We start from the raw sequence: 14,737 nt of genomic DNA, 5'->3' as shown, positions 1-14,737 counted from the left end.
GGTACAGGTGTGGGGACCTGCATGAAAAACCCCCTAAGCTTATTTTTACCAGCTTAGGTTAAAACTTCCCCAAGGTACAAACTATTTTACCTTTTGTCCCTGGACTTTATTGCTGCCACCACCAAGTGCCTAACAAATATAACAGGGAAAGAGGCCACTTGGAAATGTCTCTCCCCCAAAAAATCCCCCCAAGCCCTACACCCCCCATTCCTGGGGAAGGCTTGATAAAAATCCTCACCAATTTGCATAGGTGAACACAGACCCAAACCCTTGGATCTTAAGAACAATGAAAAAGCATTCAGGTTCTTAGAAGAAGAATTTTAATTAAAGAAAAAGTAAAAGAATCTCTTCTGTAAAATCAGGATGGTAAATACCTTACAGGGTAATCAGATTCAAAACATAGAGAATCCCTCTAGGCTAAACCTTAAGTTACAAAAAAACCACACAAACAGGAATATACATTCCATTTAGCACAACTTATTTTATCAGCCATTTAAAACAGAATCTAACGCATATCTAACTAGATTACTTACTGACTTTTTACAGGAGTTCTGACCTGCATTCCTGCTCTGGTCCTGGCAAAAACAACACACAGACAGAGAGATTTGTCGTCCCCCGCCGTGCCCCTCCCCCCCCCCCTTCCAGCTTTGAAAGTATCTTGTCTCCTCATTGGTCATTTTGGTCAGGTGCCAGGGAGGTTGTCTTAGCTTCTTAACCCTTTACAGGTGAAAAGGTTTTTCCTCTGGCCAGGAGGGATTTAAAGGTGTTTACCCTTCCCTTTATATTTATGACACGCCACCCAAATCACAGATAGGGTGAAATGCTGGCTGTGATTTCTTCCTGGAGCTCTAGGAGAAAACAGAGTTAATAAGACACATGCATCTCTAAATATACTACCGAGTATATAAAGACTAACAATATTTTCCACATCTCAAGGATGATTTTAACCAGTTGATTCTGGGAAACTTTCACGGGAGAGTGCATCAGCCACTTTGTTAGAAGCTCCTGAGATGTGGTGTTTGTTGAAATCAAAATCTTGGAGAGCTAAACTCCACTGAATAAGTTTTTTGTTATTTCCTGTGGCGGTATGAAGCCACTGTAGCGCAGCATGGTCGGTTTGTAGGTGGAAACACCGTTCCCAAACATATGGGCGTAGCTTTTCCAGAGCGTAGACAATGGCGTAACATTCTTTTTCACTGACTGACCAGTTGCTTTCCCTCTCAGACAGCTTCTTGCTAAGAAACACTACAGGGTGGAATTCTTGATCTGGTCCTTCCTGCATTAAAACTGCTCCCACACCACGCTCGGACGCATCTGTGGTTACTAGGAACGGTTTGTCAAAGTCTGGGGCCCTTAGCACAGGGTCAGACATGAGTGTCACTTTAAGGTGCTTAAAGGCCTTCTGACACTCTTCGGTCCACTGAACGGCATTTGGCTGTTTCTTTTTGGTTAGGTCTGTCAGTGTGGCGGCGATTTGGCTGTATTGCGGTACAAATCACCTGTAATATCCAGCCAAGCCTAAGAAGGATTGGAGCTGTTTCTTTGACTTTGGGACAGGCCACTTTTGGATAGCATCCACTTTGGCCTGTAGGGGGTTGATAGTTCCTTGACGCACCTGGTGTCCAAGGTAAGTCACTCTGTTTAAGCCTATTTGACGCTTCTTAGCCTTAACAGTTAGTCCTGCCTCCCTTATGCACTCGAAGACTTATGGTAGATGTTTTAGGTGTTCTGCCCAGGAATCTGAAAATATGGCCACATCATCAAGGTAGGCGACTGCATATTCTCCCAATCCCGCTAGGAGACCATCTACAAGTCTTTGGAAGGTGGCGGGTGCATTCTGCAGCCCGAAAGGGAGTACATTAAATTCATACAGCCCGACATGTGGGGTGAAGGTTGACCTTTCCTTGGCGGATTCATCTAGCGGTACCTGCCAGTACCCCTTGGTTAAGTCCAAGGTAGAGATGAACTGGGCCCGTCCCAGTTTCTCTAATAGTTCATCTGTGCGTGGCATTGGATAGTTGTCTGGGCAAGTTACAACGTTTAGCTTACGGTAGTACGCGCAGAAACATATCTCCCCATCTGGTTTGGGAACTAGAACCACTGGAGATGCCCATGCACTGCCAGAGGGGCGGATTACTCCCATCTGTAGCATATCCTGGATCTCCCGTTCTATAGCAGTTTTAGCTTGAGGAGACACCCGGTAAGGTTGGACTTTAATTGTGTCAATGGAGTGGTATGCCCGTTCAGTCAGTCCTGGGGTGACTGAGAACGTTGGCGCGTACCTAGTCCACAGCTCCTTGATCTGCTGTCGCTGCATACACCCAAGGGTCATGGAGAGGTTCACCTCTTCTATGCCACCAGCACTTTTCCCTTCGTAGTAAACACCTTCAGGCCACTCAGTGTCATCTCCTCCCTGGGCTGTAAACTGACAAACCTTTAATTCTCTGGAATAAAAGGGCTTTAGAGAATTAATATGGTACACCTTAGGCTTTCGGTTGGAGGTGGGAAATGCTATGAGATAATTAACAGCTCCCAGGCACTCCTGGACCGTGAAAGGCCCTTCCCACGACACTTCCATTTTATGTGCCTGGAGCGCCTTTAAGACCATGACCTCATCCCCTACTTTGAAGGAACGCTCTCTGGCATGTTTATCATACCAGGCTTTTTGCTCTTTTTGAGCATCCTGTAGGTTTTCTTTAGCAAGGGCTAAAGAGGTTCGGAGGGTTTTATAGGTTGGTTACAAAGTCCAGAATGTTAGTTCCTGGAGAAGGTGTAAACCCCTCCCATTGCTGCTTCACCAACTGTAATGGCCCCTTAACCTCGTGGCCATATACAAGTTCAAATGAGGTGATCCCAGTTGTGGATAAGCACTCTCAGCGCAAACTGTTGCCTCAGTGAAGTCCAAGTGCACCCTCTGCCAGCAGCTCCGACTAAGATCCCGCAAGGACAGAGAGCTCCACCAGAAGATTCTTTGTGGAGGCAGCTCTCTAACCTCAATTTCCTGGCAGATGTGAGTTGTCCCCACAACCATCAACTTCTAAGCGAAGTGGGTCGAAGAAACAGGCTGGGGACTCCTCTTGTAAGTCCTCCAAGAAGAGGACAGGAAGTCCCCTAAGTGAGCCTGAGGATAGCTGCAAGTGATCTCCATCTCACTTGGTATCCTCAGCACCGCTGGCACCGAGATCACAGTCCGGCACCAATGCACAGCGACTGTCAGCTTCTGGTACCATTGACAGGCCCATGGACCCTATGGGCACCGACTCTTTGGTACCAAGAGACAAGAAGGCACTCCTGGTACCAAGTCTACCTCGGTAACACCAGCGGTGGCTCGCCCAGTACCTGAGAGACTGGTACACACCAGGTTGCCGTCTCCCCCGCCACTGGGACATTTGGTACCAGTGGAATTCCATCACACCAAAGACCTCAGCGTGCGGGATGCACCTCAGTCCCCACCTTGATACCGATATCGTGGCAGCAAGCCTTTACCAGGCACGGGGATTATGCCCTCAATCATGCCATGCCCTTCCACTATCTAGTGAGGGTTCAGACTGTGCCAAAGGAGGTGGTCTCACAGTATTCCCAGAGTTCTCAACAAGTTTGTCAGGGCTCAGCAGTTCAAGATGGTCACCTTATCAATGATCATTCCAACATTGGAATAGGGAGATTGGTTTTCGGCCCTCGACATCGAGAATGCCTACTTTCACAATTAGATGCTACTGACTCACAGAGAATTTCTCAGGTTCATTCTGGGACAGGATCATTATCAATGCAGCGTCCTTCCCTTTGGGCTGTCATCGGCCCCAAGACTATTTACCAAAGTTCTCTGTGTGGTAACCACTCACTTATGCTCAGAAGAAAGAATGATTTACCCATACCTGGATGAGTGTCCTCAGAGCCCGATCTCTCCAGGAGGCCCACAAAGCTGTCAACACTACAATACACTTGTTTACAGAACTGGGTTTACAGCTCAACACGCAGAAGTCAACTCACCCCCAGTGCAATGCCTGGAATTCATAGGAGCTGACCTACATACCATACAGGGCAACACCCTCCTACCTCAACACAGGTTCCTATCCCTGGTTTCACTCACAGGCAGTGTTCAATACAGTCCACAGATGCCAGCCAGAGTCTGTCTCCAACTCTTGGGACACATGGCAGCAGGCACAGCAGTGATACCACACACCAGACTCCACATGCAATCCCTCCAACTGTGGGTCAGTTCAGCTTACAGACCAAAGAGGGACCGATGGGACAAACCCCTGTAACTACCCACCAGCTTCGAAAATTCCTTAAACTGTTGGAAAGACCCAACCAATGTGTGAAAGGGATCTCCTTCTCGTACACGTCACTGTCGTTGCTCCTTACCACCATCACTCATAGGGTAGGGCGCATATTTAAACTGCCTCACAACGCAAGGCTAATAGTCACCTACAGAGATGTCTCTACACATCAGTCTCCTCAAATTGAGAGTGGTCAGGAATGCTTTTGCACGTTTCCTCCCATTGATCACATACAAAGATCCTAACACAACAGAGCCTGCATGTACTACATCAGCCATTGTGGAGGCCAGGTCGCCCTCCCTATGCACAGAGGCAATGAGACTATGTAACTGGTGCATCTCTCACAACATCACTTTATCCGTGGCTTACCTGCAGAACTCTATAGCAGACAACCTCAGTCACAGATTCCCACAAAATCATGAGTGGGAGATACACCTGTCAGTACTCCACAACCTGTTCACACGATGGGGAAAACTGTACACAGACTTGTATTCATGACTTACCAGAACAAGACATGTCCCTGCTTCTGCTCCAGGGCAGGGATGGGACAGCTGTCTATGGATGATGCTCTTCTTCTGTCCTTGGACACTTAACTCACAATGGAAGACTCCTGTCTACTCTTAATGGAATTTCCTGCCACGACTAAGCAAAGTCATGCATGGACATGTGACTTGCTCATGTGACTCCAAACTCCATCTTTTACCTGTAATTTTCCACTAGTTGTGCTGAGGGCTTTGTTTGAAACAGTGGATTTCCCGCCACATGGCAGAAGCTATAAAAGGCCTTGGATTGGAAACATCTCCATTTTTCATTTTTCCTGCTCAAGCCTCTGGACTTATACTTACAGGAGTATTCTAACCAAGGGACTGAGGGCCTTCCAATGATTTGGAAGCAACCAGAGACTTGACTTAAGCCAGCAGTTTATTCCATCACTGCTACAAGCCTGAACCAAGAACTTTGCGATTATTGTATGTATTTGATAACCAATTTTAACTTTCAACTTTTTTCTTTTTATAAATAAACCTTTAGATTTTAGATACTAAAGCAGGGGTGGCCAATCTGAGCCTGAGAAGGAGTCAGAATTTACCAATGAACATTGCCAAAGAGCCACAGTGATACATCAGCAGCCCCCCATCAGCTCCCGCCCCGACTCCCAGCGCCTCCCACCCACTGACAGCCCCACCAATCAGTGCCTCCCCTTCCCTCCTGATCAGCTGTTTTGTGGTGTGCAGGAGGCTCTGGGGGGGAGGGGAGGAGCAAGGGCATGGCAGGCTCAGGGAAGGGGGTGGGAAGGGGTGGAGTGGGGGCAGGGTTTGTGGTAGAGCCAGGGGTTGAGCAGTGAGCACCTCCGGCACATTGGAAAGTTGTCACCTGTAGCTCCAGCCCTGGAGTAGATGCCTATACAAGGAGCCACATATTAACTTCTGAAGAGCCACATGTGGCTCTGGAGCCACAGGTTGGCCACCCTTGTACTAAAGGATTGGCAACAATGTGATTATTGGTTAAGATCTGAGTTATATATTGATCTGGGTGTGTGGCTGATCCTTTGGGATCAGAAGAACCTTTCATGTAATGAAATTGGTTGTAAAGAACCACTCATCTTAAAGTCTGTAGTGTTTTTGGTGGTGATAAAAGGACTGGAATGCCTAAGGAAATTGCTATTCTGACTTGTTAGCCAGTGTCGTAAAACAGAAGTTTACTTTTGTTGCTAGTTTGGTATATCTTAAGGGAGAATAACCACCACTTTTGGAGTGTATCTGCCCTATTTCTTAGCAGTTTGTCCTGAATTTGGTATTCTCAGTTTTGACCCATGGAGGCATGGTGACGGCCACCTGTTCATTAACGTACCTATCAATGAAAATGGCCTTCTTGATAGCGATTAACTCGGCCAGAAGAACAGGAGAGAGAGCAGCTCTGATATCACATCCCCCTCACAATATTCTTTTCAGACAAGGTCTTTTCAGACAGGGCCACATCCATAATTCATCCCTAAGGTAACCTCTCTGTTTCACATGAATCAATGGATTCATCTTTCAATCTTCTACCCCAAGCCTCACCAAGACAATAGGGAGGCTCTGCTGCATACCTTAGATGTTAAAAGAGCACTGGTCTTCTATCTTGATAGGACAAAGGCCTTCAGGAAGTCCCCTAAACTTTTCCTCTCTATGGTGGAAAGATCCAAGAGCTGAGCAATATCAGCCCACAGACTCCTTAAGTGGGTCTCGAATTGCATCAGACAGTGCTACCAAATTCATAACTTGATCCCATCAGACTCTAACAGTCCACAGTCCACAAAGTCGATCTCATCCATTGCCTCCTTCAAGGATGTCCCTATCTCAGAGATCTGCAGAGCAGCGACATGGGTATCAGTCCACATTTTCGCAGAACACTCTACGATCATTGGCACTGGGATTCCACCTCCAGTGCCAACCTGACACCAAAGTCCCAGCCCTCCAAGAGAGGTATTGCTTGGACGTCGCGTACAGTGGAGCACCCATATGGCCACTACTGGAAGAAGTCACTCACCCTGTACAGTAACGAAGGCTCTTCGAGATATGTGTTGCTATGGGTGCTCCACAACCTGCCTTCCTCCTCCTCCTCTACTTCAGAGTTCCCATTTATGACTCTAGGGTAGAGGAGGAATTGAGGACGGTTAGCCCGTGTGCGCTGGTTAGCCTTGCGCTGTCACACCTTGTGCTGCGCCACGTGTGCGGGCCCAATAAACGCGGCTACCGAAGTTCTACTATCAGCAGCACAGGGATGCATCTACAGTGGAGCACCCATAGGGGCACACATCACTAAAAACCATCGTTACTGTACAAGGTGAATAATTTCTTCCAGTGATTGTATTGCCAAACTCTCTTACAGATAGTAGACTACAGCAACTAACTTAATTTGATGCTTCAATTTACAGGAACGTTCCAACTTTACATTTCCTGATGTATGAAATCACCATTAGCCCTTCTATAGCAAAAATATCTGAAAACCAGGTCATCCTTAATCTTGCCTTAATAAATTGTGAATTTAGAATATCTATTAAAATATAACTTTTGGGATTATTTTTAAACATGACCAACTGAGGTGCTATGTTCCCTTTTTAGTTCACTTGTGTAAACGTTCTAAATTCAGTTTTCATATTTTTTGTTGTATAGTGGTTTTTCCTGCATCTTACCAAACAAAATTTGGTTGGATTTTCTTTAATTGGTAAATGAATTTTCATGACAGGTTGGTATTATCGCACTGTTTTTATGCTATCAAATCCATGTTCTCTTCAATTGCAGAGGGAAATGGAATGCCGATTGCTTGATGATTGATGGACTGCTTTCCCAGTTAGGAGATCAAGTTGAGAAATTGTGGCGAAGAGATGAAGGAGGAACTGGGAAATATCCCCCTGCTAGCTTGCATGTAAGTAGGACTTCTTAAAAAGGCAAAAAAAAATGATTTTACAAAATATTTGGTTAATTTTTCTTTTTTCATCACAGGCGCTGCTTGATCTCTATTTGTTACAAAATATTGAAGAAACTTACAAACATGCAATTGTATCCTTTTGACAGTGTTGAGAGAGATTGAAGATATAACCACGCAATATATTTGCATTTAAAAGAATGTTTCTTGAATGTGTGTGTGAGACAAAAGTTTAAGAAATTAATGATAAAACACAGTAGCATAAACAGGAAAATTATCGTATTTTGGACAGAATGAGCATAAATTTAGGATTAATGTACTGGAATAATTGTTTTCTTTCATAGAATCATAGAATATCAGGGTTGGAAGGGACCCCAGAAGGTCATCTAGTCCAAACCCCTGCTCGAAGCAGGACCAATTCCCAGTTAAATCATCCCAGCCAGGGCTTTGTCAAGCCTGACCTTAAAAACCTCTAAGGAAGGAGATTGTACCACCTCCCTAGGTAACGCATTCCAGTGTTTCACCACCCTCATAGTGAAAAAGGTTTTCCTAATATCCAATCTAAACCTCCCCCACTGCAACTTGAGACCATTACTCCTCGTTCTGTCATCTGCTACCATTGAGAACAGTCTAGAGCCATCCTCTTTGGAACCCCCTTTCAGGTAGTTGAAAGCAGCTATCAAATCCCCCCTCATTCTTCTCTTCTGCAGACTAAACAATCCCAGCTCCCTCAGCCTATCCTCATAAATCATGTGTTCTAGACCCCTAATCATTTTTGTTGCCCTTCGCTGGACTCTCTCCAGTTTATCCACATCCTTCTTGTAGTGAGAAGATACTTTAGATTTTTCATTTTAATGGCTTCATTAAAATGACGTGATTCTGTAGCAAATAAAGGAAGTTATTCTTAGGATGTGATGCCTGCACCAAAATTATGAGACTTCTCTGTTCTCTGAAGCAGCAACAGTTACCCAATACTATTTACGGCAGTACACATTCTTGCTGAAATCAGCAATTCTCTAGCACAGGAAACAATGTTTGCCTCTGTTCTACTGAAAACGCAGGCACATGGACTATTACCCAGAGAAAGGAGAATGTGATGGAGAAAATGCTTAATTTTCAAGCTGCTAAAATATATAAAACATTTGCCTTTGCCAAACTTTGTGTGTTACTTTACCTAGGTAGGAAGGGACAGTTCGGATTTTAGACACAGCAACTTCACACCACAGTTGTTTTAATCTGTTAACTAAATAATTATGCACTGATCAGAGGGAGCAGGTAGAAACTAGGAAAACACAGGATGCACAGGTTCTTTACAAACCCAGTGAATTTTTTTTTATTTATGGCATGGTGGGAAGGCTTTCTCATTCATATTTAATTTTTATTCTCTACACAGCTGAATTTACTGTTACAGTGGAACCTCAGAAATGGAGGTTGTTCGTAACTCTGAAAAGTTCGTAACTGTGAACAAAATGTTATGGTTGTTCTTTTAAAAGTTTACAACTGAACAAGGACTTAATATAGCTTTGAAACTTTACAATGCAGAAGAAAAATGCTGTTTTCCCTCTATTTTTTTAGTAGTTTACATTTAACACGGTACTGTACTGCATTTGCTTTTTTATTTTTTGATTTTTGCTACTGATTGTGTACTTCCTGTTCCAAATGAGGTGTGTGTGGTTGCCTGGTCAGTTTATAACTGTGTTCGTAACTCTGAGGTTCTACTGTATTTTCAAGTCTAAGAACTTGGTCACAGTATGATTAAAACTTGTAACAGTGTCCCTGTTCTAAAGCATTGGAATCTGAGGCATTAGCTCAATCATCGAGATATGGTTAAGTCCTATATACAACATATTTGTGTGACTGGCTCCTTTACCTTGACTATTTTTCAAGTAATGGTGAAGCTATCCAGAATTCCATAGCAGTTTCTCTTAATAGAAGTACGGGATTCTTTCCATATGTGAAGTTAAGTAAGAGCAGCTCTGTTCATTAGTTTTATCACAAAACAAAGGAGTCGTACATTTAGTACAACTAGGAGTGCAAATCCCTGCTCCATCACAGTAACACTGCCATTCCAGACTTGTGCATTAGTGTTCTTTTACTAAAATGGGAAAATATTCCAGCTTCTTTCAACACTTATAAATCAAAAGTAGGTTTTTATGTTAATTCAAAATGCAGCTTTGGGATTAAAACCTGGGTTGGTGGGTTACAGTGGCCTGAAAATTGCAAGACAACTATTTTCTGCTTGTAATACTTATTTTTGTTGTTACCTTCCCTAAATTTATGTAAGAAACTTCCCTTCTTGCAAAGTTATTAGCCTTAATCAAGTACTTACTGTCAGACAATTTATTTGCTGTTAGATATCATGCATTCCTTTCCAAACAAAACAGAGACTTCATTTGACTCCTTCCCAACTGCCTTTGCTATCCCTTGGGGTCTGGTTAGACTTGTTCAAGGTTTTTGGCTTTTGGATCACAATGACTATGAGGTAAATAGTTTACTTTAAGACCTATATAAAGATGCAACGTTATGGTCTCAAGATGAACTTAGGGCATCTAATCACTAGTCAAGGGAGATAAAGGGCTAGAACCTTTACTGTTTAAATATTGTTAATGCATAAACTTAATGGAAACAGAAAGCAACAATAAATTATACTCTGAAGTCTGATTCTTTAGTTTTAAATGGAATAGTTGTAGTCAATCTTATTTACATATATTTGAATTTTCCTAGCTACCTGATTCATCAAAGCACTTGAGCAAATTTCCAAAGATGATTTTATGCAGATTTAAAGGTTTAAAATATAGCCGAGGACTCTGCACCAAGAAATAAGGCAAAACTCTGTAAAAGTGACTTTTAAACCCAACGCAGATTTAAATTGTGTATGTTTTTAATACTTTGGTTAATTCCTTACCTGTGATATTATAGCTAACATAGTACGCTTTTCAAGTTTGGTAGAATAATTTACACAGCAACTGCTAAGAAGTTAAAAGAGCAAATTTCCAAATCTATCCTCAGTGAGTAGTATTAAAAGGACATTCTCACTGCTGCCTGCAGAGACTGTGAGACCAAATTGTCAAGAATTAAACGAAGTGCAACCCAAGAAACAATCAACTGAAAGCCAAACAGAAGTACTGAAATGACTAGTGAATAAAGTGCTAATTTCATTTGGTTGCAATCATATGTGCATAAAATTGTGGGTGGGTGTCACTAGCAGTTTAGATGACATACAGGGTTTTTCTTAACCCGGGAACTTAAGAATTGCTCATTTGAAACTGAAATCATATCTGGTTATCTGAATCTGTCTTCTTTCCAATTACTTTATTAAATTAGATTGAAGGGCAAATATATGTTTCAAGTATAAACATACTATTACTTCTAATGTTGTAAATGCACCTGAAAGATGTTTGTTTTTCACTTGGGAAGTTTCAGACTTTTTGTTGTAAGGGTTAAGTGTGTTGATAGTTCTAATAACTTTCATTTTCTAACTTCTGCAGAATTCATTGGCCCTTTTATTTCATCCAGCTACAATCAAAACAATGTCATGGCAACATATGAAAATTATTCAAGCCTTGATGTGCCAAGGAGAGCACAGACAAGCCCTCAGATACATACAGATGATGAAGCCATCAATGTCAAGTAGCAGTGAAGTTGCACTTCACCTCACTGTTTTGTTGTTTAATAGGTAAAGAAATAGAAAATATATCCTGATTAATATGTTAGTCTAAAAACTATACAAAAAAAATAGAGAACAGATTGTGGCTTTCATTGTGTATTTTATTCAATCTTTTAGTCTTTAGTTCTTTTTTTAACACAAGTCATGCATCTCTTGCTTCATTAAAATTGTTGATCCAAATGTTAATCCTCCTCTGCATTTCAAAAATTAATTTCAGGTGTATGGTGGAGGCTTGGAGTCTTCTGCGGCAGCACTCCACCAGGTTAAATGTAGAAGAGTTGTTAAAACACATGTATGAAGTCTGTCAAGAGATGGGACTAATGGAAGATTTGTTGAAACTACCATTCACAGATACTGAACAAGTAAGCATGAGCAAGAATGAAGTCTTAATCAGTTGTTTGGAAGAAGGAAGCAGAACTCTAAACAATTTTGTTTCTCTTAGGAATGTTTAGAGAAGTTTTTGCAAACCAGTGCTGGTATCCAGAATCACGAGTTCCTTTTAGTCCATCATCTACAGCGTGCCAATTACATCCCTGCATTACAGTTGAATCAGTCATTGAAAGTTAATCTCATGGTAAGCTTCAAATTCTGTTAGGGTGGGGTAAATGCATTATGTATCATTTCACTGAATGTTAATTGGTATCATGCTGTGAAAATACTTAGTGCCTACACTTTTAATATATATTGTATGTTTTAAAATGTTTTATGCCGTTCTTTTAAATATTTAGAATAAATTGCCCAACATGAAATTACAACAAAATTTAACACTTAAAGTACTTTTCAGACACAAACAAATTCAGAAAGTAGTTTTAGATAAAATTAAATGTTACAAAACAATCACATTCTGCATTTGGAGTAATCTGTTAAATTGAATTCTAAGGGATAGCTTCTACTGTTTTTTATATATGCATGCAAATGAAAAATTTCAGTAGATCTCAGTTCTACCAAGGTGTCCAAACTACATAGTTCTGCCATTAGGCTTCTGCACGCTGTATCTTGGAGTTTTTGCTGTGCGGAAAGTTATCTGATCCCTGCTTCTGCCAGACTTGTTATATATTTTAACACTTATCTGTACCCAGTACAGGAGGCTTATTGAGGAGATTGATGGCTAGTGTTCCCTTTTCTGATTGGCCAGTATAGAACAAACGGCCTCCTACGGAAAGCAACATGCACTTGCAATGTAACTCTGATTTATATTCGGTTTAAAAAAATAAAACATGCATTAGCTTAAACTGTAGTCCTCAAACTGCTTAGCCAACATGTATGACTAAGAAATGCCAGTTTTTGTGTGTGTGTGTATATTAAAATAAACACAAACTTGCAAGGTAACGTGTATGTAATATGCCTTTTGCTTCACTGAAAGTTACACCACTTTCCACGTAGTGTGAGTAATTGTCACAGACTTTGAAGGAAAAAAATATAAAAAAATAAAATGAAAACATATAGTCTGGATTGAAGGGTGGAACTTGATCCTCTGTGTCTAATATGTATAAAAACCATACACAAACTTAAACACCCTCAGAATTTCTTAAGATGCTGCAAATATGTCAGTTGTTTGTATTAACAAACATTTGTTCATAATTAGCTGATGTGCTTTTAATTGGTTGTTCATTAGAATGATCGTGATCCTCGTTTGAGAGAGAGGTCAGTTGCCAGAAATTCTATATTAGACCAGTATGGAAAGATCCTTCCTAGAGTGCAAAGGAAGCTGGCTGTAGAGAGGGCCAAGCCTTACCACTTATCTTCTTCAATTCTGCGAGAAGGTGAGTTTTTTGCTTAAGAATCCATGAATGATTAATTTCTCTTGGTTAGTGTTCAGAGATTTGATTTTTTTTTTTTTCCCCCTTTCATTTTTAGTTTCAAGACCCAAGCCATTGTCAACTGTGGCAAAACAAACTACTGCAGGGAATGTGCTTACAAGAGCAACTTTCATTAATAATGTGCTGTCTAAAATTGGAGAGGTCTGGGTGGGAAATGAGCAGAAAAGTGATTTCTCACAGTATGATAGGTAAGAACTCCTATGTTACCATATGAAATTGCTGTTCAAACTACTAGGACAAAAAAGAAAAGGGACAATGTAGTGCAAGAAATGACTACTTTGTTACAAGACAGGTTAAAGTTATGGAAATTAATGGTGTCTGAGTTGTCTTCTTAGGAACTTGTGATACATGCACTGGCAAATTCTTGCACTGATAACTGCTTTGGAGTCCATTAACCCTCACTTCTGATAGACAAAGGTGAAAATGACAGTTTTGGGAGTGTAAAGTTGTGGGAAGTGTAGTCTGTTAATTCTGCATATATGACTTCTGGCTTTCTCTTTCTAAATCCTCATCTGAAAATGTTGTAATTTTTTATTTGTTATGTTAAAAGAAACTTAAGTTTGCAGAGTCAAGCATTCAAAAGTTAGGAAATGCCAGTTTTAAGGTTCCCTGTGAACCTTAATTCAGCTCCCTTGTGCATCTGCATTGTTGTTCTTTAATTACATGATCAAATACAATTTTTCAAGGACATCTGCCTCATTTCAGCCCAAATAGTTAGTTTGGGAATATTATAAGCAATTGGAAAGTGGGGTCTTATAATCAGAAGTGTTGGGCAACTTCAGCTAGAGGCAACCAACTCCAGCTATAATAATTTTTAATCCAAATACCCACTCACAGAACCTACAAGTAGTAGTCAATTATATTCTTCTTTCATTTGCAGTCTTAGAATTGAAGAACCACCACCTATTGCACTGCCTTTCCCTGATACAGAACTACCTGATCCATTTGTTGGCACTCCAGTTACAAAGTCTTCGCGTAAAAGTTCCAGGTATAGTATGTCTTCAGACTAAGTATTTAGAGTGGGTGTGGGAGTATGCTGAATTGTTGAGCAGTTTCCATTCTGAGTGCAAGTAGCTTCAGTTTTACCTAGGTGGTGTCCTGAAAGGAAGTGGTTAATGGAAGGCTTGCCACACGGTAATGTCCCATGTAGACAAGCCCTTAGTTTAAGTTGTCTTCATAACTATTCTAGTCCCTGTTTTTTAGCCTTTTCTATTCATAATGTTTCTCATTTTTGTTGTTTAGTTCCGTAATCTCTCAGGGAAAAATGTTTTTAAACCTGAGTGTTAAAATCTGCTCTGACACAGTGGTATAAATTTGGAGTGATTCTCAAAGTCAGTAGTTTTGTACTGTATTTATGCCAGTATTAATGGGAAGAGAATTTGCACTCTTCATTTATAAAATACTGTGGATACATTCATGGCAGGGGTAGTCTTTATAGATAAACATTAAATTGTTAATATGATTCACAAACTTTATCAGTCTTTCCACAATGGTCATGATTTTAAAAATGATTATAAAATGCAAAGGAACAATAAAATGACACTTTCTTAAATAAAGATGTAGAA

General features: G+C 41.2%; 1 protein-coding gene across 3 annotated transcripts in view; it reads left to right on the top strand.

Annotated features, from left to right (window-relative positions):
• Positions 1 to 14,737, top strand: part of AHCTF1 (AT-hook containing transcription factor 1) — an 87,150-nt gene that overhangs the window by 44,492 nt on the left and 27,921 nt on the right. For all 3 annotated transcript variants that reach the window (XM_077813501.1, XM_077813499.1, XM_077813500.1), the window contains exons 18-26: positions 7,562 to 7,685; positions 7,763 to 7,819; positions 10,021 to 10,167; positions 11,174 to 11,361; positions 11,570 to 11,714; positions 11,795 to 11,926; positions 12,968 to 13,115; positions 13,210 to 13,360; positions 14,053 to 14,160. In XM_077813501.1, coding sequence (XP_077669627.1) covers positions 7,562 to 7,685; positions 7,763 to 7,819; positions 10,021 to 10,167; positions 11,174 to 11,361; positions 11,570 to 11,714; positions 11,795 to 11,926; positions 12,968 to 13,115; positions 13,210 to 13,360; positions 14,053 to 14,160 — 1,200 coding nt within the window. The remainder of the gene's footprint in view (positions 1 to 7,561; positions 7,686 to 7,762; positions 7,820 to 10,020; positions 10,168 to 11,173; positions 11,362 to 11,569; positions 11,715 to 11,794; positions 11,927 to 12,967; positions 13,116 to 13,209; positions 13,361 to 14,052; positions 14,161 to 14,737) is intronic.

Source organism: Eretmochelys imbricata, chromosome 3 (genome assembly GCF_965152235.1).
Source record: "Eretmochelys imbricata isolate rEreImb1 chromosome 3, rEreImb1.hap1, whole genome shotgun sequence".
NCBI classification, from domain to species: Eukaryota; Metazoa; Chordata; order Testudines; family Cheloniidae; genus Eretmochelys; species Eretmochelys imbricata.
Note: the sequence above shows the minus strand (reverse complement) of the source record. Positions and strands in the feature narration are given on the sequence as shown.